This window comes from Pituophis catenifer, unplaced genomic scaffold (assembly GCF_029215685.1).
Source record: "Pituophis catenifer annectens isolate HBS135680 unplaced genomic scaffold, rPitCat1.0.hap2 SCAF_16, whole genome shotgun sequence".
In the NCBI taxonomy this organism is placed as follows: Eukaryota; Metazoa; Chordata; class Lepidosauria; order Squamata; family Colubridae; genus Pituophis; species Pituophis catenifer.
This window is the reverse complement of record NW_027256896.1, coordinates 19,629,938-19,655,044: the sequence shown is the minus strand read 5'-3', so window position 1 is coordinate 19,655,044 and position 25,107 is coordinate 19,629,938. Positions and strand designations below refer to the sequence as shown.

General features: G+C 47.1%; 1 protein-coding gene across 1 annotated transcript; it reads left to right on the top strand.

The window, feature by feature from the left end:
* Positions 1-80: 80 nt before the first annotated feature.
* On the top strand, positions 81-23,884 carry LFNG (LFNG O-fucosylpeptide 3-beta-N-acetylglucosaminyltransferase). Its single transcript, XM_070954952.1, is given in 9 exon segments — positions 81-346; positions 348-468; positions 17,169-17,217; positions 18,544-18,643; positions 18,994-19,147; positions 19,387-19,472; positions 20,269-20,434; positions 21,078-21,163; positions 22,370-23,884. Coding segments are annotated over 9 exon segments (1,095 nt in total). The 3' UTR covers positions 22,437-23,884.
* Positions 23,885-25,107: the final 1,223 nt, after the last annotated feature.

Genomic DNA, 25,107 nt, shown 5'->3' with positions numbered 1-25,107 from the left:
GAGGTTTTAAAAGCCGGGCGGAGCCGGGACAGGACGCGGGTCCGGCCGAAACGCGGGCGCGGGACGATCTCGGGGCCGCGATGCTGACCGGCTGCGGGCAGAAGCTGCTGCTCTCGCTGCTGGGCTCCACGCTGACCTGCCTGCTGGTGCTGATGGGGGAGCAGCCGCAGGGCCAGGGCTTCAGCCTGGGGGGCGGGCAGGGGGCTCTGCTGCGCCGCTTGAGGAGCGGGGAGACCCCCGGACGGGACCCTCGGCCGCCCGCGGGCTCTTTCAGCGGCTACTTCAGCCAGCTCAGCCGGGCCAAGAGAGAAGCCGGCGGGGGCAACGAGCAGCAGCAGCAACCGCCCCCCCGCCCGGGAAGAGATTTCGCCCCGGGACGTTTTCATCGCCGTCAAGACCACCAAGAAGTTCCATAAGGCGCGGCTGGAGCTGCTGCTGGACACCTGGATCTCGCGCAACAAGGAGATGGTGAGTGGGGTCCGGGGGTCCCCCTTTGGGGAGGGGGAGCGGCTGCTTTGCTTTGAAACCCCCCTCTTGGGAACCCATCCCTAGCACAGGTCTCCTGCGTGGAGCAGAGGGTTCGGCTAGATGACCTCCAAGGTCCCTTTCCGACTCTACTGTCACTGGCCGCTATCCAGGTGCTGGAAGGAGCGACGCTCGGGGCATTTCCCCGGACAGGCCGGCCCTCTGCACTAGACCAGAGGCGCTCTTGCCCGCCTGTCCCCAGCCCGAGCGCTCGCAAAAGCGCGGGTGCCTGCAGCGATGGGTAGGGAGGGCCCGCCGTGCCACGGGAGCGGGCGGCGGGTGGGTGGGCGAGTCGAGGCAGGCTGGGCGCCTTGATCTCCGCCCGCCCCGCCTCTGGCCCCGGGGCTGGAAAGTGAGGAGGCACGCTCCGGCCCGCGCTGCCTTCCCCCTGCCGCCTCCCGCCGCTCTCTTTCCCCTTCGCGCGGCAGCCGGAGGCGGTTAGAATCCGGGGGCCCGCCTGCTTTGCACTCTGTGCATGCTCAGGGGTCTCCCGGGTAAAGACTTCTTGGCCGGCGGTGGGGGATCGGAGCTTCGCCTTCTGGAGCGCCGAGGAGGGAGGGAGGGAGGGTGGGTTCTCCTGTAAGAGAGGAGGAGGAGAGTCCTTCCAGAATAGGGCGGTATACAAATCCAATAAATGAAAATAAATAAATGAAATGAAAGATGCTGCGTTGGTTTAAGTCAAGGCTAAGGCAGGTTGCAGGTGGGAATTGACTTCTGTGCGGGGAGCTTTCCTGAGGGGCTCTAACCTAAACCCCTGATTGTGGGAACAGGGCTAGAATTCAGGAATGGGGTTGAAGGGTTGTGTGAATGAATGCAGCCAGTGCTGCCTTCAAATCAGGGGTGTCAAACTCAAAAGCCTGTTGGGCAGGATCCGGTCCGCAGGATGCTTAGATCTGGCCAACCTGGAAACAGCAAAGGACTGGCCCTCGTTGCCTCTGCCAGGCTCCGATTTTGCTGGCAGAGGGTTGCAGGAAGCCATCGCAGCCCGAAAACGGAGCTCAAGAGCCCGTTTTCACTGGCAGCCTATTCTCGCTGGCAGCCCGTTTTCGCTGGCAGCCCACTTTCGCTGGCAGCCCGTTTTCACTGGCAGTCCATTTTCGCTGGCTCGGGCCACCGTAGCTGCCCCCCCCCCCCGTCACGAGTGATGTCAAGCTGGCCACTCCTACCCTGGCCATGCCATCCCCAGCTCCCTCCCCACCCCCCCCACTCTGAGGTCAAACAAAACCCTGATGCGGCCCTCAATGAAATCGAGTTTGACACCCCTGCTTTAAATGCATGAATTGGGCAATGGTGGAGGGGGGGGGGAGAGGGGCTGCACTAACTGGTATCCGGGGGAGGGGAGCAAACCCTGCTCCGAGGCTCTAGAATAAGCTCTTTCCCCTCATTTTCTTCCTTGCTGGAGACAGTTGGTAAAAGTGGCTGCATGTTCACACCCTCCCTATGCCTAGTGTTATGTCCCCTCCCCTATTTCAAGTGACATTGTAGGCCGTCTCGCTTGGCTTGCTAGCAGCAGATGGAGGAAAGCTGGCTTCCGTGTAGATCTGTGCGAGCGTCATCTGCTCGTATCAAAGCTTTAAATTGGTTAAAAAACAAACACACCCAAAAACCTTACAGCATCTCATTTAGGACCTCAAAAAGAGGCGTAAAAGCAGTGGTGAAATCCACATTTTTTTTTTACTACTGGTTCTGTGGGCGTGGCTTGGTGGGCGTGGTGTGGCTTGGTGGGCGTGGCTCGGTGGGTGTGGCAGGGGAAGGATACTGCAAAATCCCCATTCCCTCCCCACTCCTGGAGGAAGGATATTGCAAAATATCCCCATTCCCACCCCACTCTGGAGCCAGCCAGAGGTGGTATTTGCCGGTTCTCCGAACTACTCAAAATTTCCGCTACCGGTTCTCCAGAACCTGTCAGAACCTGCTGGATTTCACCCTTGCGTAAAAGGCCATGACAAAACAGATGGACTCTGTTTACATTGTGTTCGAGAAAGCCTAGGAAGTCACTCTATTGTCATACAGTTTTTGACGTTTTTGACTTGGTCCGATGGCCCTTCCTCCATCCTTGCAACAATTGAACCCATGCTCCTCCTCCCGAAACTGTGAACCATGGGTATTGGGGAAAGGAGGGGGTCGTGATGTCGTGTTTTTTTTTAATTGGTATCATTTGTTGAAAATGGTTGAGAGGAATCTGATTGACCTTCGGGGAGAGGTGGGGACAGGGACGGGGACGGCAAGTTTGTGAACCTCAGAAAGGGTGAAATCTAATCATCTCTGGATTGGTTTTTCTCCTGACCTTAAAAACCACATTCCCACCACGGGCTAAACTATGGTTTGTTTAGCTAAGATTTAGTCTATCGTCTGCCGTTGTTTAAAGTTCGTGCGACACCTGACCCCCCCCCCAAACTAAGCAAAACCTGGCTTGTTTCGTGAACTGTCCTCGATTCAACAACTCTGGTTCTGTAAGGGTTGCACACACAAACAAACAACACACTGGCACAGGTGTGCATTAATGTTTGTCCGTTTGCGCTGTGCAGGTTGAACAGATGTTCAGGCTCGGCCTGGGCTCTGGATCTGAATCAGCTGAATTTTTATCGCTTCCCAACTCTGATAAAGAGGCTAAAAAATTCACTGCACTTTTGCAAAGTTGTATTTGCAGGGAATGGCATGTTCCAAAGAGGGTTTATAAGCAGGAACAGAGGGTAATAAATCCTTTCCCCCAAAAAATTTTTTTAGCAAACATCAGCTAAAGATGCAGTACCCTTCATTTTAAAGGATGGCCCATTATTTCAGAAAATGGTTCTTTATTCGTTTTTATAAAGTTTTGCTCTGGTTTTTTTTTTTTTTTTTTTGCGCTTGAATTTTTCCTTTGAGAAACAAAGTCGTAGACATAAGCAATTCATTTTATTTTTTAAAAAAATCCTTACAAACTGATGTCAAATCTGCCCCCCTTTTCCAGTTTGTCCTTTTTATTTCCTTCCCAAGAAAATGTGGTCGTTGTGACAAGACTGTTAAAAAGAGCGTTGCTGGTTTCTCTAAGGAAGGAGAACCAGAATAATAGTATTTCTTCCCCCACATCTCCCACCCCCAAAACCCCCCAACAATATAAAATGCAGAGGAACAATAAGAGTGGGGAATGGCAGCACCCCTCCCCCTTTGTGGCCGGAGCTTTAGGGAGTTGCTTGAATTGTTTAAAACCAGGTTACCTCGGGATCCCAGCCATCAGAATTACAAATTCTCCTTTTGTCTGAGTTGCCTGTTTTTATTCATCCTGCCCCCCCCCCGGACCCTCTCTCCCCCCCCCCAAGGAGACAGTGCTGGGGGACCATGAAATGGCCTTTGAGCTTGTCAAATTAGAAAGTGGAAGTCTGGTCTTTAACTTCAAAGAAGAAGAAGAAAAAGTTCTCAGCCTGGTTTAGGGCGAAAAGGAGGGTAACTTTTAAGCACGCTTTTGATTTACCTTTCTCCGGCCTTCATCCGCAGAGATGTAAAGCAATTTTGGGCCTTCTTGTAACCTCTCACAAAAGAGGAAAGAGATGTTGGCCCACAGTCTCTTTCCTGTGGGATGCTTGGTGGCTTCTTGGCAGACGTTTCATTATCCAGATAGGTAACATCATCAGGTTAGAAGGGAGGAGGATGTACAGCGTGGAGGAGGAGGAAGAGGAGGAGAACTATGGGGGTCCTTGGTTCTCTCTGAGCTTAGTGCTTTTCTTCCAGACATTTCATGACCCAAGTAGGTAACATCATCAGTGCTAGAAGGAGGTGGGATTTGCAGAGATGAGGAGGAGGAGGAGAACGACAATGATAGCGGGGCCCTTGTGTTCTCTGAATTTGGTGGCTTTCTTGTAGACCTTTCACTACCACACTAGGTAACATCAGTGCTAGAAGGGTTTGTGGAGCGGCGGAGGAGGAGGAGGAAGAAGATTGTAGGGTCCTTGGTGCTCTCTGAGTTTAGTGGTTTATTCCAGACATTTCATGACCCAACTAGGTAACATCATCAGTGCTAGAAGGAGGTGGGATTTGCAGAGTTAGCTTAACTCTTCCATTGCCATCCTTGGTTTTACTTTTCAGCATTTATCGAGTCTTAAAGTCTTGTAAATTAAGCAATTAAGCAGCTTTAGCTTAATTGCTAAAGGAAGAAGGGAGGAAGAAGGAGGACGACTGTGGGGTGCCTGGGGCTCTCCGAGCTTAGTGGTTTCCTTCCAGACGTTTCATAACCCAACTAAGTAACATCATCAGTCCTAGAAGGGAGCGCAGTTTGAAGAAGCGGAGATGCTCCTAGAAGTATAGACATCTTTATTGAGCTTTCTCCTTTGCAGAGTGGTAGGACTACAGGCCCCATAATGGGGAGGGATTGAGAATGGTGGTCGTACATACCTAGAAGGGGCCAGCCTGGAGATGTTGATGGGCCCTCCCATCAACGTCTGTAGATTTAGAGCCGTATCACACCTGATCGGATTGGTAGACTTGCGGAAACTTTGCATTCTGCAGGCCCAGTTGGAGGAAAAAGCTGAAATTTGGATGGCCAGCTGCTGCGGTTCTCTAGGAGGCAGCAACAGGCCCCCATCTTGGGAACGGCTCCCCCTTTTTTCCCAGCCATTCGGCCTCGTTTTTTTGGGGGGAGGAGGAGGGGGGGGAGAGAAGAGAGTTTGTTCCACCTCGTTTGTCCTTTGGGCTTCCCAGCGCTTGGCGGCTCAGCTCTCACGCTGTCTCCCTAGGCAAGCTAACAAAGCCTCTTTTCTCTCGGGGGCCGAGGAAAGAGTCCCCGGCTGCCGCTTGTGTGGTACTTCAGCCGTGGGAAAACGCCGGGGTGGGGGGCGTTGAGGAGGGGTGGTGGGGGGAGGCAAGCTGGAGCTAGCAGGATCCAGGTCAGGTTGCATAGAGATGAGGGGCCGGGTGGACCAGAGAGCAGACGGGACCCACCGAAATCTCTTGTTCTGAAATATCTCACTTATGGGGCAAGCAGGAGGGGGGGGGGCTGAAACCCCCTCTGCATTTCTGTTTTTGAGGGCCTTTTCCCCAGCTTCAGCCTATCCTCTTCCTGAGCCCTCCACCTGCCCATCCCCCCCCGTCCCCCCCTCAAATAGCATTTGCAGGTAGTCCTTGACTTACAACACTTCATTTAGGGACCGTTCGAAGTTACAACGGGACTGAAAAAAAGGAACCTTTTTTCCACAGTTGCGACCTCCGCTGTTATGACCTCTTTCCCCCCCCCCTCCCCGCCGTGATCAAAATTCAGATGCTTGGCCATTGGGCTCACAGTTGTGACCGTTGCCGTGTCTTTTTGTGACCTCCCAAGGGGAAAAGTCAATGTGGAAGCCAGGTTCACTTCGTAACTACTGATTCGCTTAACAACTGGGGGCTGGCGAGGTCGTAAAATGGGGCAAATGTTTCTCGTTAACAGGAATGTGGGGGTCACAATTGTGGGTCGTCAGTCAACCTGTCTCTTTTCATCCTGAGGATGCTGTCCTCATCCTTAGCGAATTCCCCCTCAACTCATTGCTATGAACATCACTTCCCCCCTCTTATACTCATATCCTCCTAGGTGGTGTTAATCTGTTCAACGGTGTCCTTTATTACTTTGCAGTTGGCTGGAAGGATGCAACTTTCTGCAAAAACTGGAGTTGCCAGCTAAAATGCAAGGTTGGCGCACAAGGATTGTTCCCTTGTAGCTTCCCCCCCCCCCAAAAGACGCACACCGGTGTGTGTAAACACACAAACCTACTTAGTGACTTTCCAAAACAACATCTCTCCTTGATGGAAGAAATTCTTTGGAAAAAGCATTTAAGAATCATAAAGCGCTACAACCATTGTGTGGATGATAGCAGTGGGGTGGGAGGGAGAGATTGATTGATTGATTGATTGATTGATTGATTGATTGGTTCGATTTATATGCCGCCCTTCTCTGGAGACTCCGGGCGGCTTACAATGCATTAAGCAATAGCCTTCATACTTTTGTATATTTATACAAAGTCAGCTTATTGCCCCCACTAACTGGGTCCTCATTTTACCTACCTCAGAAGGATGGAAGGCTGAGTCAACCTTGAGCCTGGTGAGATTCGAACTCGCAGTAATTGCAGGCAGCTGGTGCTGCTTAACAGCACTTTAGTCTGCTGGCACCACCAAGGCTCTTGCTTTAATGAAGCTGGGATCTTTCATTCTCTCTCTCCAGGTCCCTTACCTGCGCCCATCAATGAGAGGCTGAGTTTTTTTCCCCTATCTGGTTTTGATTTTTCCTCTAACACAGTGTTTCTCAACCCCGGATAACTGGAAGACGGATGTATTTCAATTCCCAGACTGGACTGGCATTTGTCAGAAATGATGTAGGCAGGATCTCCTGCCTGGGTAGATGGGGGGTGGGTGGGTTGGACTAGATGACCTACAAGGTCCCTTCCAACTCTAATCTAAGCCCAGAATTCCCCAGCCAGATATGCTTGTTGAAGTCTTAACAAACATAGCTGGGTGGGGAATTCTGGGAGTTCTTCCCTCCCCTCCATCTTCCAGTGTCCCGGGTTGAGAAACCAGATCCAGATGTTTCTCTCAGCACTGGGGTGTGTGTGTGTGGATGAAAGTCGCAGGTCACTTTTCACGGATCCCCCAAAATCCATGGGTTAAGAACATCTGAACGCTGCCCAGCCTGTGGCCAATTTTGGGGAAGCAGAAGCGTGCTCCGTGCCCCCATCTGCGTTCAGGAAAAGCATCATCTCCAGCCGGTTCAAAGATTGCCAAGCAGGACTCAAACTTTTGACCTCTGCTGCATTTTGCAAAGGGCCTGCAGTTAAGCATCAAAAGAACTCCTTCTCGTCGAGCTGAGCTTCTGTTTTTTTTTATCTCAGTTCTTCCTCTTTTGGGTCTTTTCAGACTGAGAAGGTGGAGATTTTTGAGGCGCTTTGGAAATTCCCGAGGCGCTGCCATCTGTGACGAGTATCGTCTTCCCTGAAATTCCCCCCACCCACCCTGGTAAATCACTCTTTCCTCCCCTTCTTTTAAGGCACAGATCATTACCAGGCAGGAGTCATCCTTATTTGATGGTTAAATATTAAATAGCTTGCCCTTGTAGGTTAACACAGTTTTCCACCTGGACCGCACATCCTTAATCTATTATCTCATGCTTCATTTGTTTTGCTTCATCAGGCCAACTGGAATTGGGCTTCCTAAACCTTGGATTTGACTTGTTTTGCAAACCACCAAGAAAACTATAGGCTTAAGCAATTCCCAACATGGAAATGCAGCCTCTTTTTTGATCCTTCTGGAGAAACTAACCAGCATCAAGCAAACTTTGCTAGTTTCACCAGGATTCCCCATTGCAACCATTGAGAACAAACACCGAGTGTTTATGTGCAGATTTGAGACTGGGATGGCGGAGGGTGGGATGAGCCCGTGTTTTTGTGCTGAATGGGTGAAATTAACCAGAGTTTCCTTCCTTTGGTCCACAAGTAGACATGAAAGAAAAACGTGTGTGCTGTGTTAAGTTACTTAGCAGATGTCGAGATGAGGGATGGTCAGAGCAGCTAACAGCATTTGCAGTTTGCAAGGTGTGCAAAGTCAGATGGGCTTTGGGCTCGAGGCAAAAAAAATGCATTGTCTGTGCTGCAACCTTTCCTGTTTAAGTCTTTTAAAAGTTATCTTCCTTTTCGGTTGCTCCGAGCGCTTCGAAAACAGTTAGTTATTACAAGAAGTGGAACCTCAGCTTACGTTCTTCCTTCCTGTGGTTGAAGCTTGAGCTGTTAGGCAGAAGTCTCTGCAGGGAGCAGTTCTGCAAAACCGCAAAATCAGCCAACAGACGAGGAAGAAGACTGGTGGCACAAAAAAATCTTTGGTCAAGTTGACAGAAAAGAAAAGGTTTTCCTTCTAAGAAGGAAGGCCGATGGCGGGTATCTTTCAAGATATCTTGGGGAGTTGAATTGATAGGTTAGACAGGAAGATCCACTCTACCTCCGGGTGCTATTATTATTTTATTATTATTATTATTTAATCCCAGGCCTGTTTGGATAGTGGCATTGGCATTTTAGAATTTGAATACTGTGACGTTTAGAAAAGTCAAGTTGTTGTTGTTGATGATGATGATGATGATGATGATGATGATGATGATGATGATGATGATGATGATAGGGATGATAACAGGGATAGTAAGGATGGAAAGGCAGACCTGAAAATCTTGAACTTTTTAGAGGAGTTTGCAAGAGGATTTTTTTAAAAAAATGTAGCTGGATTCACTTAACAAACATAACAAAAAAGGGTGTAAAATCAGGCTGACTCTCTTAAGAGCAGACTTGCTTAGTGATGGAGATTTTGGTAGATAGAACCTATATCGTTCTATTTCTCTATCCATCCAACCAACTCTGTATGTATCTATATCTCTGTATTTATTGTCTATTGATCATTCATCCATCCATCCCTATGTCTATATCTATATCTATATCTATATCTATATCTATATCTATATCTATATCTATATCTATATCTATATCTATATCTATATCTATGTCTGTCTATGTCAATGTCTGTCTGTCTGTCTGTTTGTCTATCATATCTATCTATCTATCTATCTATCTATCTATCTATCTATCTATCTATCTATCTATCTATGCATCCATCCACCTCCTCCCCTGTCAAAAAACAGGGAGAGGATGGTTTCCTTTCCTCCTCCTCCTCCTCCTCCTCCTCCTCTTCCTCCTCCTCCTCCTCCTCCTCCTCCTCCTCCTCCTCCTCCTCCTCCTCCTCCTCCCTGCAAACCCCACTCCCTTCTAGTACTGATGATGTTCCCTAGTTAGATAATGAAACTTCTGCAAGAAAACAGCCAAGCTCAGAGAGGACTAAAAACCCCAACAATCCTCCTCCTTCCTCCTTCCTCGTCCTCCTCCTCCTCCTCCATCATGGAGAAATAACTTCTGACAGCTAATTCAGAGCTTAAAAACTTGGCCAGCCAGAGAGAGGAACTGGGGCGAACCAGGAAAGTGGCGGGAAGCTCCCTTGCCAAATTCCTGATGCGGTGAAAACTTTGCCCCAACAGGATCACACAAGAAAACCGATCCTCCTCCTGGCATTAGGAGCCGAGAGCCAGGAGGTCCTCCCTTCCCAAGGAAGGTGGTGGGTGGCCGGGCGTTTCTGCAGCCAGGGCTGGGCTATGCCATGACCTGAGCTGGCAGAGGTGCTTGCCACCAAAATGCCCATGATGAAGTTCTGCAAAAACATTTCTTGGGGATGATGAAGCCTCTCAAATGGATCCAAGTGGGATGGGCCAAGTGTTTGCTTTTCTCCTTAGAGAAGAGCAAAGTAAACTTTTAAAAAATGAGCACACTTACATTCCTGGAAAGTTCAGATTTGCTCCTTAAAGTGTCTCCAAATAGAAATTCCTTCCTTCCTTCCTTCCTTCCTTCCTTCCTTCCTTCCTTCCTTCCTTCCTTCCTTCCTTCCTTCCTTCCTCTCTCTCACACTTTCTCTCCCCTTTTCTTTTCTTTTCCTTTCTCTCTCTCTATCTCTCTCTCTTTCTTTTTCTTTCTTTCTTTTCCTGCCTTTATTCCTTCCTTCTTCTTTCATCTATCTTTCTCCCACTTTTATCTTCCCTTCCCTTCCCTTCCCTTCCCTTCCCTTGAGGCACAATTCAATGGTTCGCTTAACAATCCTGGCAAAAAAAAAGGGGGGGGGGCTGTGAAATCAGGGACATGCTTGCTTAGCAACCTCTTTGGGGGCTGCAGCCTCTTCCCGAAACATGAGGACTAGCAGCTTGAGCTCCGAAGGACTCTACTGGCGTGAATGTTTGACATAGGCTCCTTCATACATAGGTCGGGGAGGGGGGGTGGCAAACGGACTTGCCAACCCACCTGCCCTCACATACACTTGGCCTCATCATAAGGAGCCTGAGTGGCGTAGGAGGCTAATGCCTCCTACTAAGGCAGCATTTAACATCCAGCTGCCTGCAATTACTGCGAGTTCAATTCTCACCAGGCTCAAGGTCGACTCAGCCTTCCATCCTTTCTAAGGTGGGTGAAATGAGGACCCGGTTTGTGGGGGCAATAAGCTGACTTTGTATAAAATATACAAAAGTATGAAGGCTATTGCTTAGCACATTGTAAGCCGCCCTGAGTCTCCGGAGAAGGGTGGCATATAAAAAATAAATAATAAATAAAAATAAGAAACCAATCCTTTTGTCCCTTCGGTTCCGGATTTGCGAGCCGCTTTCTTGCAGGATCTCTTGTTTTTTTTTTCTCCTTCTTGGGGGGGGGTTGCAGTGGGGGGGGCATTGTTTTCAGACCAGCGCATTCCAACGCCCAATTTTTCCCGCCCCTTGGCTAGAATATCTACCCTGGAGCAGGCAGGCAGAGGCAGGCAGGCAGGCTGGGGTGCGTGCCGCAGTGCAGTCTGCGGCACGCACCCCCCCTTAAACCCCACCCCACCCCCGATGGCTTCTGTGTACAGTATAAACACGGCTTGGCTTACTGTTTATACTCCAAACACAGGTGGAGGGCTCAGCTGGCTGCGTTGGCAGTGCCGGCCGAGCTGGTTTGGGTCACTTGGCTATGGCTTCAGATGGATTTTGGGGGTGGGGTGGGGGGAGAGCCAAAGTCTCCTGCCTTTGCAAAGATTTGAAGGAGTGGGGGGGGTTATGGTGACTGTTAGGGATGCTGCAACAACGGTCGTAAGTGTGAAAAACGATCCTTTTTTCCCAGCACCGTTGTAACTGGTCACTAAAAGAGCTCTCGTACGTCAAGGACCGCCTGGGTTTCTTTCTTGTACATAAATGTGAAATGGATAAACGGATATTTCTTCCTATGACCCGTTTCCGCTGGGTTGCTCCGTTCTTCCAAAGAGCTTCATTCAGAGACCCCAAATTATTTTCTATAACCCCAGAAGCCCTTAAGACAGTGTTTCTCAACCTTGGAAGCTTGAAGATGGGTGGACTTCAACTCCCAGAATCCCCCAGGCTGGGGGATTCTGGGAGTTGAAGCCCACCCATCTTCAAGCTACCAAGGTTGAGAAACACTGCCTTAAGAGAAGGGGAGAAGGTCTCCTTGAGTTGAGCAGGTCCGTTGAAGGTCATAATAAACCAGGGCATCCGGCAGACGGAGGAGAATAAGAACCCAGGTTTAAAAACAAACAAACAAACCAGGTTAGCAAAGCCGGAGAAAACGGGAGCTTGCTAAAACAGGAGGTTTCTTGGCTCCATTTTTTTCCCCCCAAGAAGACCAACTTGCAAAGTTCTGAAGGAAGACAAGGGGTTAATTGTCTCACCAGCCTTTATTACAGTTCCTTAAAAAAAATCAGATTGCTGTTGGTGCAAAGGTCAGCAGACGTAATGTATGTGTTTCTGTGTGGGTGTTGCGTTTGATGCAAAACTCTGCAATCTTGTGCCCTCGAAAGGGCCGTTTTCCAGAGAGGTTCCTGCCAAGGGCACCGGCAGGAAAGGTGGGGAGGCCTCTCTTTCCCCCCCAGGACCCAACCGGTTGGCTCTTTCTAGGATGCCCTAACCCAACAACTTGGAGAAAGTTGGCATTTTTTTTTTTTTGCATTTTACAGGGCTCCTTTTGAGTGAACAGGAAGGGGAAATGAGTCACGAAAGCACGGGGGAAATTAGGGTAAAGAGAAGAGAACTCCCACTGACCACCGATGGGGGCCTCCCCAACTGAAGGACCATCTCGTGGTCTTTATTTCTGGGGGATCCTGGATCCCCATTCCCAAACCCTGACCTTGCGAGACCGGCTGGCTTGTTTTCTGATGGGACTCGGCTATTGTTCTCCAGGACTCCATACATCCTGTGTTTCTTTCAACTGCAGCCTTTTAGAAACAATGCGGTTTCCTGTCTATCCCCCAAGCTGGGATGCTTGGACAATGAAGGCTCCAAAGTCAAGCTAGGCAGAGAAACCGTCTTTTCCCCTCCTTTGATTTGCAAGGTTTCCCCTTCTTCTTTGACAGAGACAAGGAAGCAAGAGCGGCCATGTCTGGTGGTATCTCTGGAACGGGGGGAGAACTTCAGCGGGAGACCGCAAGTTCCACATGGGAAAGTCTCCTTGTTTAAAAGGGAACTGACCCTGTTTGGTGGGACACCGTTTGTCAGGTTTCGAGGTCGTCTCAAATAAATTGCATTTCAAACAAAGTCTTTGAAGGAAAACTCCTATTTATTGAGCACGACATTCTAAAATCCGACTCCATCGAAGCCAACACAGACCCAAAACCCTCCCTTTCCATTCCCCACTCCCCTGCACTCATTGGCCATCTTCCAAGTCATTCTACCCCTAATCTACTGCTCCAGCTCAAAGGAATTTCCCCCCTCCCATCCCATCTCCTAGGGGATATTATCTCCAGGGAAAATAAGTAGGTGAAAAGTCAAACATCCCTTTCCAGACACCTCCGCTTCTCCTTCTTATGTCAGCGCTAGAGTAAATGCAGCTTGAAGTGCTGACACCGTTGCTCTTCCAAGCAGCGTTGGAAGATCTACAGAAGATGGATGGTGTAGGAGAAGGAGTGGCAGAAGCTGGGGGCGGAGTTAAAAGAGGAATCGGCCTAGAATCCCCGAGTAGCCACAAGCGAACTAAGTCCGGCCATCTTGAGTGCCCTTGAACCCTATCTAATTCCGAGCACGTGTCTACTGTTGAGTTGAGAAGATTCCTGCGCGGAGGCTTTTAGTAATAAAGCAGTTTCATTGAATCTTCACCTGCATCTGGTCTTCAGTGCCTGACAGAGGTTGACCAAGGGTTGACTCTGGTGTAGCATCTTGGTACACATGTGGAGAATAACAGAATAACAGAGTTGGAAGGGACCTTGGAGGTCTTCTAGTCCAGCCCACTGCTCAAGCAGGAGACCCTACACCACTTCAGACAAATGGTTGTCTAATCTCTTCTTTAAAAAACCTTCACAACTTCTAGAGACAAGTTCCGATTGTCACCATCATGCATCTCCTCAAAAGGGGAAGTTTCTGGGCAGTTCCATCATTTCAGGACCTTTAGAGTTTCTGGGGAGGGAAGTCCAGTTTTCTGGAGGCCTCTCGCCAAGGCAGGGTTCTCTTCCTGTCGGAGCAGCTCAGCTGGGCTTCTCCTGCTTCCAAGAAGAGGCGTTGGCTTGATTCTTGGCATCTTCCGGATAAGCAGCCTGGGCATTAATCAAATGAAAATATAATGGTCTCCCTTTGGGCTATTTTTAGCAGGCGGTGGATGAGCACAAGGCTATTTTTGGGTGCGGAGTTGCTAGCGATGGCAGGCCTGATCTAATCTAGTAAATATGATGGGTTTTTCCCTCCCCCTCTTTCCTTTCCTTTCTTTTTTTTTTATGAAATTCCCATTCAAGGGTTTTCAGCAGATCTGGCCTTTCCTGGTTAGCAGGCCGGCCACGATTCCAGTGAAGTCCTGGTCCTTCTCTTTCCCTTAAGCCCCGGTTGCTTCCTTCGAGAAACGCTGAAATAACCAGGAAGGCGGTTTAAAGAGCCGAGGTGGCACAGTGGTTAGAGTGCAGTACTGCAGGCCACGTCAGCTGACTGCTGGCTGCAGTTCGACAGTTCGAATCTCACCAGGCTCAAGGTTGACTCAGCCTTCCATCCTTCCCGAGGTGGGTCAAATGAGGACCCAGATTGTTGGGGGCAATAAGCTGACTTTGTATAAATATACAAAAGGATGAAGGCTATTGCTGAGCACATTGTAAGCCGCCCTGAGTCTTCGGAGAAGGGCGGCATATAAATCAAATTAAAAAAAAAAAAAGAGACTGACTCTGTAAACTGCTTAGAGAGGGCTGTAAAAGCACTGTAAAGCGGTATATAAGTCTAAGTGCTAAGTGGGAAGGACGGAAGGAAGGGAGGGAGGGAGGGAAGGAAGGAAGGAAGGAAGGAAGGAAGGAAGGAAGGAAGGAAGGAAGGAAGGAAGGAAGGAAGGAAGGAAGGGCCATGGTGGCGCAGTGGTCAGAATGCAGTACTGCAGGCTACTTCTGCTGACTGCCGGTTGCCTGCAATTTGGCAGTTCGAACCTCACCAGGCTCAAGGTTGACTCAGCCTTCCAGCCTTCCCGAGGTGGGTCAAATGAGGACCCAGATTGTCGGGGGCAAGAGGCTGACTCTGTAAACTGCTTAGAGAGGGCTGGAAAGCACTGTGAAGCGGTATATAAGTCTAAGTGCAATTGTTATTGCTATTAATCCTTGACTAGGCCTACTGGACTTAGACGCAAAACTCCAGATGGCCACAAGGGGAGCCAAGGAGTTCGGCTGCCTTCTGGAGTTTTGTAGCCAGGGGTAGTCCTGCTGAGGACTTAACCTGAACCTTCATGGCTTACCTTACCTGGCCAAAAAAAGCGAAGATGGAACGAAGGCGGGGATGAGCCAGGCCTTCATCCACATGCCTGCCATGGTTGTTGTTGTTTTTTGTTTTTGTTTTTATAAAAAAGTTTTATTTTCTTTATACCCCAGCTGCTTCTCTGCAAGATGCCAGGGATCAACCGGGAGGCATAAATTTTGGGAGGGGAGGATGCAACCGTTTGTGGCCAGAGAGGTAAAGAGAGGTTACTGCTACTTGTCCCCTGGCTGGACACCGGGTGCAAAATTTGCTGACTTTGCAATTTCTTTAAAACACGCAAATGGTGGTTTATGTTTAGTTTTATGGTTTATTTCAAGACGGCGCAGCACAATTATCTCGGTTTGTAGGACAATAAACTTTTCTGTGTTTCTTTTCCTGCACATACTTATGGGGTTGTTTTTTTTTTTGTTTAATGGAAAGACACGTTATAAATCATAGGGGTTGACCTCTGAATCTGCAGGGACGAAGTCTTGACGGGGCATTGAGGGTCTTTTACAAAGGGCCAGGATGGGGTGGTGGTGGGGAAGAGAGGAGGAGGAGGAGGAGGAGGAAGAGGAGGGGAGGGACTTCTCTTTGTTTTCCTACTCTGTGAGTCTCCCCTGTTTCTTTGCTCTTTGTCTCGGGCGATTAAACCAAGTTTTTGGCTGTAGTCACCCTTCCCAAACATCCCTGGCCTCCCTCTGGTTAACCAATCCAGCTGTATGCTAATTGAGAGCAAGTTCCAGCCTCCCCTCTTGCCTTAAGTTGGCTGCAAGACTATTGTTCAAAATCCCTTCAGCTTCCTTTGGCGGAAAACTTTTTTTTTTTGTTCTTTAAATGGAATGGGAACGAGGGGTGGGTGGGTGGAAGAATACCCCATGGACCAAGTTAGAGAGAGCAACTTAACTTTCTTTCTTTCTTTCTTTCTTTCTTTCTTTCTTTCTTTCTTTCTTTCTTTCTTTCTTTCTTTCTTTCTTCCTTCTTCCTTCCTTCCTTTTCCTTCTTCCTTCCTTCCTTTTTCTTTTTTCTTTTTCTCCTTCCTTCTTTTTCTTTTTCTTCCTCCCTCCCTCCCCGTTCCTTCTGTCCTTCCTTCCTTCCTTTTCTTCCCTTCTTCCCTTCCTTTTCTTTCTCTTTTTCTCTTTCCTTCCTTTTTCTTTTTCTCCTTCCTTCCTTTTTTCTCCTTCTTTCATTCCTTTTCCTTTTTCCTTCCTTCCTTCCTTTTCTTTCTTTTTCTCCTTCCGTCCATCCTTCCTTCCTTCCTTCCTTTTCTCTTTTTCTCCTTCCTTCCTTCCTTTTCTTTCTTTTTCTCCTTCCTTCCTTCTTTCTTTCTCTCTTTTTCTCCTTCCTTCCTTCCTTCCTTCCTTCCTTCCTTCCTTCCTTCCTTCCTTCCTCCCTCTCATCTCTCCCAACCAGATCCTGAACAATCCTCACTCCTTGCCACCACCACCCCCACCCCCCAGGCCGCCAGCCCTCCCAGACAGGCAGCAGATGCCAGGCCCTCCCTCCCTCTGTCAATAAGAAAGTGCAGCCAGGCAGGTGGTGGAGATGGCAGGGCGGGGCGGCCTTCGCCCGTTTTGGCTTCTGTTCAGGTGGCCGTTGGAGGCGAACCACTTCCAGGCAAGGAGGGGTGGTGCTGCCACCCGTTATCAGGAGGGCCTAAGGGGCAGGTGTGGGTGGAGGGTGAAGACCAGAGTTGGCAACCCCTGAATTTGTGGTGTGGTCACAGCAGCTTAATGGACAGATGAACCCAGAAGGTGGAAGCAGGCAGGCCTTGGAAGGGTTGGGGGAACCACAGCAGGTGTGCCGTGCCCGAATCTCCCAATTAATGCAAATCCTCAATGCAATATTCCAAAGGCAACAGATGGACAGGTGAACAGTCACCTGGCGAAGGCGGCCACCTCTTCGTTTTTTTCTCCTGACCTTCCCTGGCTTTTGAAGTGTTTAATCAATAATCTCTTTGCAATGCAAATGAAGCTTGTGCTCCAGGCTGGGTTTATTTTCTGCTTTTATCTTTCTTTTTTTTCCCCAAAACTTCTCCTGGGCCTTTGTGCAAAAACTTGAGATCTCCCTGAAATATCAGCGAACTCAACCTGGTGACCCGAACGCTTACAGTGGGAGGGGTGGGGGTGGGGGGCAGAGGCACCAAAACAGCTTAGCTTAAAACAACGAGGCGTTTACTCAAAAACATCCCAAGCCTGGTTTGCACCCCGCTCTATAAACTTCAAGCCATGATTTATGCAACAGAATGCTTATGCAAATCTCCATCAACGGCTGCAATTTGCATGGGGGATTTGAATGAATGCAATCTTAGATTTGTAACCCTCGGTGCCCTAATACGTCGGCTTGACATGATTGAAAGCAGCATATTCCTAAATATTTTCCCCTCCCCTCTCCTTTTTAGACCTACATCTTCACCGATGGCGAAGACCAAGAACTCAAGCAGAGAATGGGTGAGTTGATGGATTTCCTCTTTGGGCAGGTGTCGAAAATGCCCCTTTCTTACAGATCCTAATGGTGGGATTCCGAGGGAATGTGGCGATTAACTTTCCCGAGGGGATGAGGGGAGAAGGTGGATACTTACTCAGTGAGTGTTTAATGAGACCCCCCCCTCCCCGCCTCTCCTCCTCCCAGGCCCTCCTATTCTTCTGATGCTAATGGGCTCTATTCATGCCTTCAATTGATTCCCCTCCAGACAGCCAAAGGAGTAGCAGGTGGCAAATGATGAGAAAAGATTGGCATGAATAAGCAGGACAAGGACTTCTCCCCCTGTTAAAAGGGGGCTGGGAAAGATCCAGTTTTCTGTTCCACTTCCCACGTTTTTCCTTTCTGAGTTAACACTTGGCTGAGTTAAGGCTGGGAACAAAAGGACTTCCATTTGGTCAACAAGAAGACAATGCATCTGAGTTTGTCTTGGCCAATAGTTAAACATCTGCAGAAGGTTGCTCCTTTGGGGAGGAAATATTCCGGGAATCAGCTTGAAGCTTTAGCTACTATAAAGACATGGAGATTCTCCACCATCCAGGTCATGGTTGTCCCAAAGCTGCTTTATCAAAGGCAATTGAACTTTATTGGGTTTTTTTTTCTTTTGCTTCTCATCCAAGAAGCTCCTTCAGATGAGAAGTGAAAAGGGTTCAAGGAAGAAATCAAGAAAGTCCAGTTGCCTTTTGGCAAAGCAACTTTGGGTCTACTAACAAGGATGGTTTTCTTGTTGGTTACTCAAGTCATCTTCTGGTCTTGAGGAATTGGGAGATATTCCCAATTCCTCAAGGGAAGTGTGACTCTAAAGGTATCAAAATCCTTGGACAGGTGTGATGGTTGCATGTTTCTCCACCCACCTTCTGGTTGAACTTTCCTACTTACAGCCTGAAATTTTCAGCAGGATGTCCTGTGCCTGAATATTGAGCTAATAAGCTCAATACAGTATGAGAACTTGAAGTGATCTTGTAGGGTTCTGATCCAGGGATGAGGAACTTGGTCACAGGGCTGGATCAAACCCCTAGCTGAGATCTAGATGGTCAAGATGGATTGATAGATGCAGGATAATGGAGAACATCATAAACCAAATGGGTCCGTAGGCGGGAAAAATATCCATAGTTGGACATCACTGTTTTGAGGAACACCACAATGTCCTCAAAGAGGATGCAAAACGTTTGAAAAGTATCCCCTTTGCTGGGCCTAATGAAGATCCTTCTCATGTTACGGATTTTTGAATACAGTTGTAGTAACTTTGTCTTTTAAGGCAATTGAATATTTTTTTTCCTGTTGTCTCTCTTTAGGAAACGTCATCAACACCAATTGTTCTTCTGCGCACAGTCGCCAAGCCTTATCCTGCAAGATGGCGGTGGAATACGACAAGTTCATCGAATCCGGACGAAAGTAAGAGCAGAGAAGAGGGTAGTTGGGGAGGGAGATTCAAAGCCGTGGTTTCCAAAGCTGTAGGATCTGGATACCCTTCTTCTGGAAGGGAAGATAGTTCAGATGTAGGACATCCCCTTGATCCACGCAAGTTCAACACTTAAATGGAGGACTGAATTCTTCTCCTTTGTCCTTCTTGAAAGACATATTCTTCTTGAATATGGTGATCCTGCCCACTGAGGGTCAGTTAAAATGCTTAAAGGCTAAAGTTCTTGAGTTGGTGTCCTAATAGATCAGAGATCAGTGATTTAAGCATCTTTGAATTCCCTGGTTCCTGACCTAATCCAGTCTTGTTTTCATCCTTGCGTTAGGTGGTTTTGCCATGTGGATGATGATAATTACGTGAACGTCCGGATGTTGGTCAAACTGCTCTCCAGCTATGCTCACACGCAGGATATCTACATTGGAAAACCCAGTCTGGACAGGCCCATCCAGGCCACCGAGAGAATCAGCGAGAACAAGATGGTAAGCCAACAAGGAGAATGAGGGGCCTTGGTGGTGAACATTCGGGGTTGTCCATGCGCATCTTCTGAAGGAAGGGACTCTCCTGGTCACCCATTTCTTGGAGAAGACTTTGGATGGGATTCTCTCTCTAGGTCCCAACTATCTCTGGGATGTTGGCCAAAGCTTTGACTCCATGTGCTCTTCTGTGTCAAAGAAGACCCTTCTTGAGTCTTCATCTCTTGATTCTTCTCATCCCACAGCATCCGGTCCACTTCTGGTTTGCCACTGGTGGTGCTGGTTTCTGCATCAGTCGTGGTCTGGCACTGAAGATGACCCCTTGGGCCAGGTAAGAGACTACTTTTGGTTGAGTGTAAAGTAGAATAGAATTCTTTATTGGCCAAGTATGATTGGACACACAAGGAATTTGTTTTTGGTGCACATGTTCTCAGTGTACATAAAAAGACAAGATACATTCGTCAAGAATCATAAGGTACAACACTTAATGATAGTCATAGAGTACAAATAAGCAATCGAATCATACTAGGAAACAATCAATATAAATCGTAAGGATACAGCAACAAGTTACAGTCATGCAGTCATAAGTGGGAGGAAATGGGTGATGGGAACGATGAGAAGATTAATAGTAATGCAGAGTAGTTGCAATATGGAAGCTGGAGGGTTAAAAATAAGCAAGGTATGCTTATCAATCATCCCTGACACATCTCAATGGTGGCTTACAGATCAAACTCCATAATATTTATGGGCTACTTTTTAGCATCTTTGATGTGGAAGGCCGTTTCTTAAAAGTATAAAGCAAGATGCTTCCTGGGACACCAAAGTTTTAGCAAGTTTCCCCCTTAATTTTCCAAATTTCCCTATGCTCTGGGTTTAACCTCTTAGGAGACCCAATTGTGCCCATGCTTAGCAAGTCGCGGCTGAATGCGACACCTGACATTCCCACCAAGTTGGAAAACCACATTAACGAATTGTGTTTGCACTTACACATACACAGATATAAACACAAGGGCTTTTAATGTTAAGAGTTTTTGGGTTTTCAAATGGGGAACAGGTGGAATAATAATAAAACCTATTTTTTCTGACTCTTCTCCAATTCTCGTCCTTTTCTCTCTCTCCCTCTCCAGCGGTGGGCACTTCATGAGCACCGCGGAAAAGATTCGCCTCCCTGATGATTGCACCATTGGGTACATCATAGAATCTGTCCTGGGGGTGAAACTGATCCGAAGTAATCTTTTCCACTCGCATCTCGAGAATCTCCATCAAGTGCCCAAATCCGAGATCCATAAGCAGGTAAAAACGCTAAAGGATTTAAATCACCCAGGCCCAGAAACAAAGCTTTAAAAATGCAGATGTTCAGAGGTTGGGAATCTGGGTCAAACTTACCCCAGCTGAAATCATCCTGGGAGAAAGGCTACAAAGTTGGCCAGGAGATCCTCATCTCTCCCCACCCCCACGCACAAATAAATGTTCTAATGAATTGATATTTTGGGTTGGAAGGGACCTTGGAGGTCTTCTAGTCCAACCCCCTGCTCCGGCAAGAGACCTATCCCATTTCAGATAGTGGCTATCTGGTCTCTTCTTAAAAATCTCCAGTGGTGGAGCACCCATAACTTCTGGAGGCAAGCTGTTCCAATGATTAATTGTTCTCAATTGTCAGGAAATTTTTCCTGAGTTCTAGGTTGCTTCTCTCCTTGATTAGTTTCCACCCATTGCTTCTTGTCCTGCCTTCAGGTGCTTTGGAGAATAGCTTGGCTCCCTCTTCTTTGTAGCAACCCCTGAGATATTGAAAGACTGCTATCATGTCACCCATAGTCCTTCTTTTCATTAAAGTAGATATACTCAATTCCAACAACTGTTCTTCATGTTTTAAAAAGGAGTGCCTCTTTGCTGCCTTCGTAGCTCAGTCTTGCAATTTTTTTCACTTTTTCCCAAGGTCACTTTGAGTTATGGGATGTTTGAAAACAAGAGGAATTCCATCCATATGAAGGGGGCTTTCTCGGTGGAGGAAGATCCTTCCAGGTAAGAATTACATCTGTTTGTTGTCTGATTTAGCTGAAATTTACACTGTATGAAGGAAAGAGGTTAGAATGACAGAAAGGAAAATCAACGATATTTCCACCCCCCTAATCTTTGCAGATAGATAGATAGATAGATAGATAGATAGATAGATAGATAGATAGATAGATAGAGATGGATGATGGAGGGAGGGAGGGAGGGAGGGAGGGAGATAGATAGATAGATAGATAGATAGATAGATATGGATAGATAGATAGATGATAGATAGATAGATAGATAGATAGATAGATAGATAGATAGATAGATATGGATGATGGAGGGAGGGAGGGAGGGAGGGAGGGAGAGATAGATAGATAGATAGATAGATAGATAGATAGATAGATAGATGATAGATAGATAGACAGACAGACAGATGATAGATAGATAGATTGATAGACAGATGATAGACAGATGATAGATAAATAATAGATAGACAGATGATAGATAAATAATAGATAGATGATAGATCGATAGATGATAGATAGATGATAGATGATAGATAGAAGATACTGTAGATAGATAGATGATAGATAGATAGATAGACAGACAGACAGATAGACAGATAGATAGGTGATAGATAGATAGATTGATAGACAGATGATAGATAAATGATAGACAGATGATTGATAGACAGATGATAAATAATAGATGATAGATCGATAGATGATAGATAGATGATAGAAGATAGATAGAAGATACTGTAGATAGATAGATGATAGATAGATAGATAGATAGATAAATAGATAGATAGAAAGATAGATTTTGTCAGAAGTCCCTCTGGCTTCAAAGGATTTACTTCCAAATTGTGAGATTTAGTTCTGCAACCTGTTGGGCATCCGCAGGTATTTGCAGTGGCCTTTCACACCACACAGGCAGTCCTCGACTTAACAACCGCAACCAAGCCCAAAATTTCCATGGCTAAGCAAGACGGTTGTTAAGGGAGCTTTGCCCCCTTTTGCGACCTTCCTTGCTGCCTTTGTTAAGCTAGTAGGGCGGTCCTTAAGTGAATCTGGCTTCCGCGTTGACATTGCTCATCAGAAGGTCGCACAAAGCAATCACATCCCCCCCAAGACGTTACAATTTAGATCACAAGTTGTACGCTGATACTGATCTGGCTGTGTCCTTCTTTGACGTTCCTCCCAACACCCGTATTTTTTCTTCTTCTTCTAGGTTTCGCTCCATCCATTGCTTGCTCTACCCGGATACGCCTTGGTGTCCTCCCGACGTCGTGTACTAAAGATCTCGACGTCCCTTTAACCTCGTCCTGAGTTCTCCGGTATCCGAAGAGCTTCCGGGACCCGTATTTTTTTATGATCGTGTCTGTATGTGTGCGCCCTTCGTTTGCTGTGAAGCAATGAGCTCCTAATTACTGTGGTTAGTTCACAGTGTATGTATGTGTCTGTTTCCACCGGCTGCTGTGTGGTCTTGTGGTCCTTGCTGCGTCCGTCTCCCGGTGACTATCAGGGTATAAATATTTTAGAAGCTCCCGATGCAAGAACAATTGTGATATAGTTGCTGTAAGAGCTTCAAGGCTGGTTGTGTTTAAGAAGATCTTTCCTATCTGCCACCTGCTGAAGAGGCAACTCTGCAGGTTTCTTTGCAGAAAAAAGTCAGCCCTTCTCCAGAATATTTTGAGAGGTGCATCCTTTCCCTGCCCATCCCACCCCCCCTCCATTTCTCACGAGCCATGAAAAGCCCAAAACACACTGTGCAACCTGCCAAATCTTAAGCACTTTTAAACCCACGTATTGTGGCAGATGCTAAGCAGGTATGGGATTGCCCCATTTTAACTGGTTGAAAGAAAAGTCCAGTAAGCGTTTCTCAAACTCGTAACTTTTAAGACGGGTGGATTTCAATTCCCAGAATTCCCCAGCCACCTTCCATGTAAAGCGTACTGGCTGGGGAATTCTGGGAGCTGAAGTCCATGGGGCTTAAAGCATGCTAGGTGGTGGGGAATTCTGGGAGTCGAAGTCCACGCATCTTAAAGCATGCTGGCTGGGGAATTCTGGGAGCTGAAGTCCACACATCTTAAAGCATGCTGGCTGGGGAATTCTGGGAGCTGAAGTCCACCCATCGTAATTTTGGGGAATTTGAGGAGTTGAAGTCCACTCGTCTTAAAGTTGCCCAGTTTTGAGAAACACCGGACTAACGTTTAGCCTGGTTGTGTAGTGGTTTGGGCTGTTTAAGGCTACCAACATCTACAAGATGGCGTTCCACAGCATTGTAATCAAAGCCAGGATGCCATTTTGCAGATTTTTCCACATACCCGCCTCCCACCTCAAACCTGATCTTTTTCAGCTGGGATCCTTTAGCTTTGTGGCACTCCAGTTCCAATCATTTTTCTGGCTGGGAACTATTGGAGTGGGAATCTAACATAGCTAGCAGACGTCCCCTTGAAGAAAAAGCTACTTTTGGCCATCGGCTGTTGTTTTTCCTATTTTTTGCATACCTTTTCCCCCCGCCCCACCCCCTTCCTGCTTTTTCAGGCTCCGCGTAATTTTTCAGATGAAGGTTTACATAGGAAACAAGTTTTTTTTTTTTTGCTGATTTGTTCTGTGTGTGTTTTTGTTCCTTTCCCTCGTGCTGTTTGTAGACTTTCCTCTGAGAGGTGTTTTTTTTTTTTTCCTCCCCTAAATTCATTTAGAGCTGGTCTCTTCAACGGTCGCCTTTACAGAAGCTTTGGTGGGCTTCTTACGAGTAAACAGGCAAAGGATTGCAAAACTGCACCTAAGTCCAGAACTATGGAATGCACCCGTAGTTGCGTAGTTGCATTTAATTCTGATTTAATTTAATTAAATCAATATTTAATACCAAATGTAAGCAAGGAGTTGATAGCAGATTGGAAGGCTACAGCTCCAGAAATCCTCAATTCCTATCTCTCTCTCTCTCTCTCTCTCATCTCTCTCAGTATCTCTTTCTTTTTCTCTCTCTCATCTCTCTTTCTCTCTCTCCTATCTCTCCCACTCCCTCCCTCCCTCCCTCCATCTTTCTCTCTCATCTCTGTCTCTCTCTCTTTCTCTGTGTATCTCTTTCTCTCTCTCCTATCTCTCCCTCTCCCTCCCTCCCTCTCTTATATACCATATATTGCAAACACTCACTTTGCTGTATTCCTAGTTCTGTCTTGCTGCACAAATGTCGGTAAGAATGACAACGGAAGCCTATGTAGATTCAGAATTTTAGACCCTTTGAAGATGCAATTATTTTGATTCTACTAAATATAATTTATATATATATAATGAGCAATCCTCTGTGGAGTTTACTCAGGAGGAGATCCTACCCTGTTGAATGGGGTTTGTTCCCAGGAAAGCACAAGATGTTGGCTCACGACATAGGGCCCCACCTGAATTAATATTTAAGTAAGTAATTTAAGTCATATTTAATTTTACTTACTGTAAGTAAGTCTTTTAATTTTATGGACCAATTGGGAGGAACCCGTGTCCGTTAAAAGCCAAATGTTCATTAAACCCAACGTTATGTCACGCCCGTGAATGTTACGCGATGTTCATAATATTTATGTCGTATACCCATGTACTTTACAAAAAAAATATATTCTATGCGCATGGTCTGATTTACCAAGCTGTTGTTTGCCGAAGCCACCCAAATGCAGATATTGTCTGTTAAATCCAAAGTCTGTTGAATCAGGGTCTGTAAAATCGAGATGTGATTGTAGCAACATCCAGGCTCAACGTTTTGCAGTTGGTAGGAATGACTCATGTATTAATTTAAAAGGAGTATAAAGATGTTAGAAGCAATGAGGGATCCCTGGTAAATTGGACATGGTCTCCTTTCGCTGCAAACTTCTCTGTCTCTGGGCCGGGGAGATTTGGCTGTAGCATTTTCACCACAAGAGTTCAATTTAACTCTCCTGCAAAATGCAGTATGAGTTTTTTTTCTTCCTAGGTCCCAAA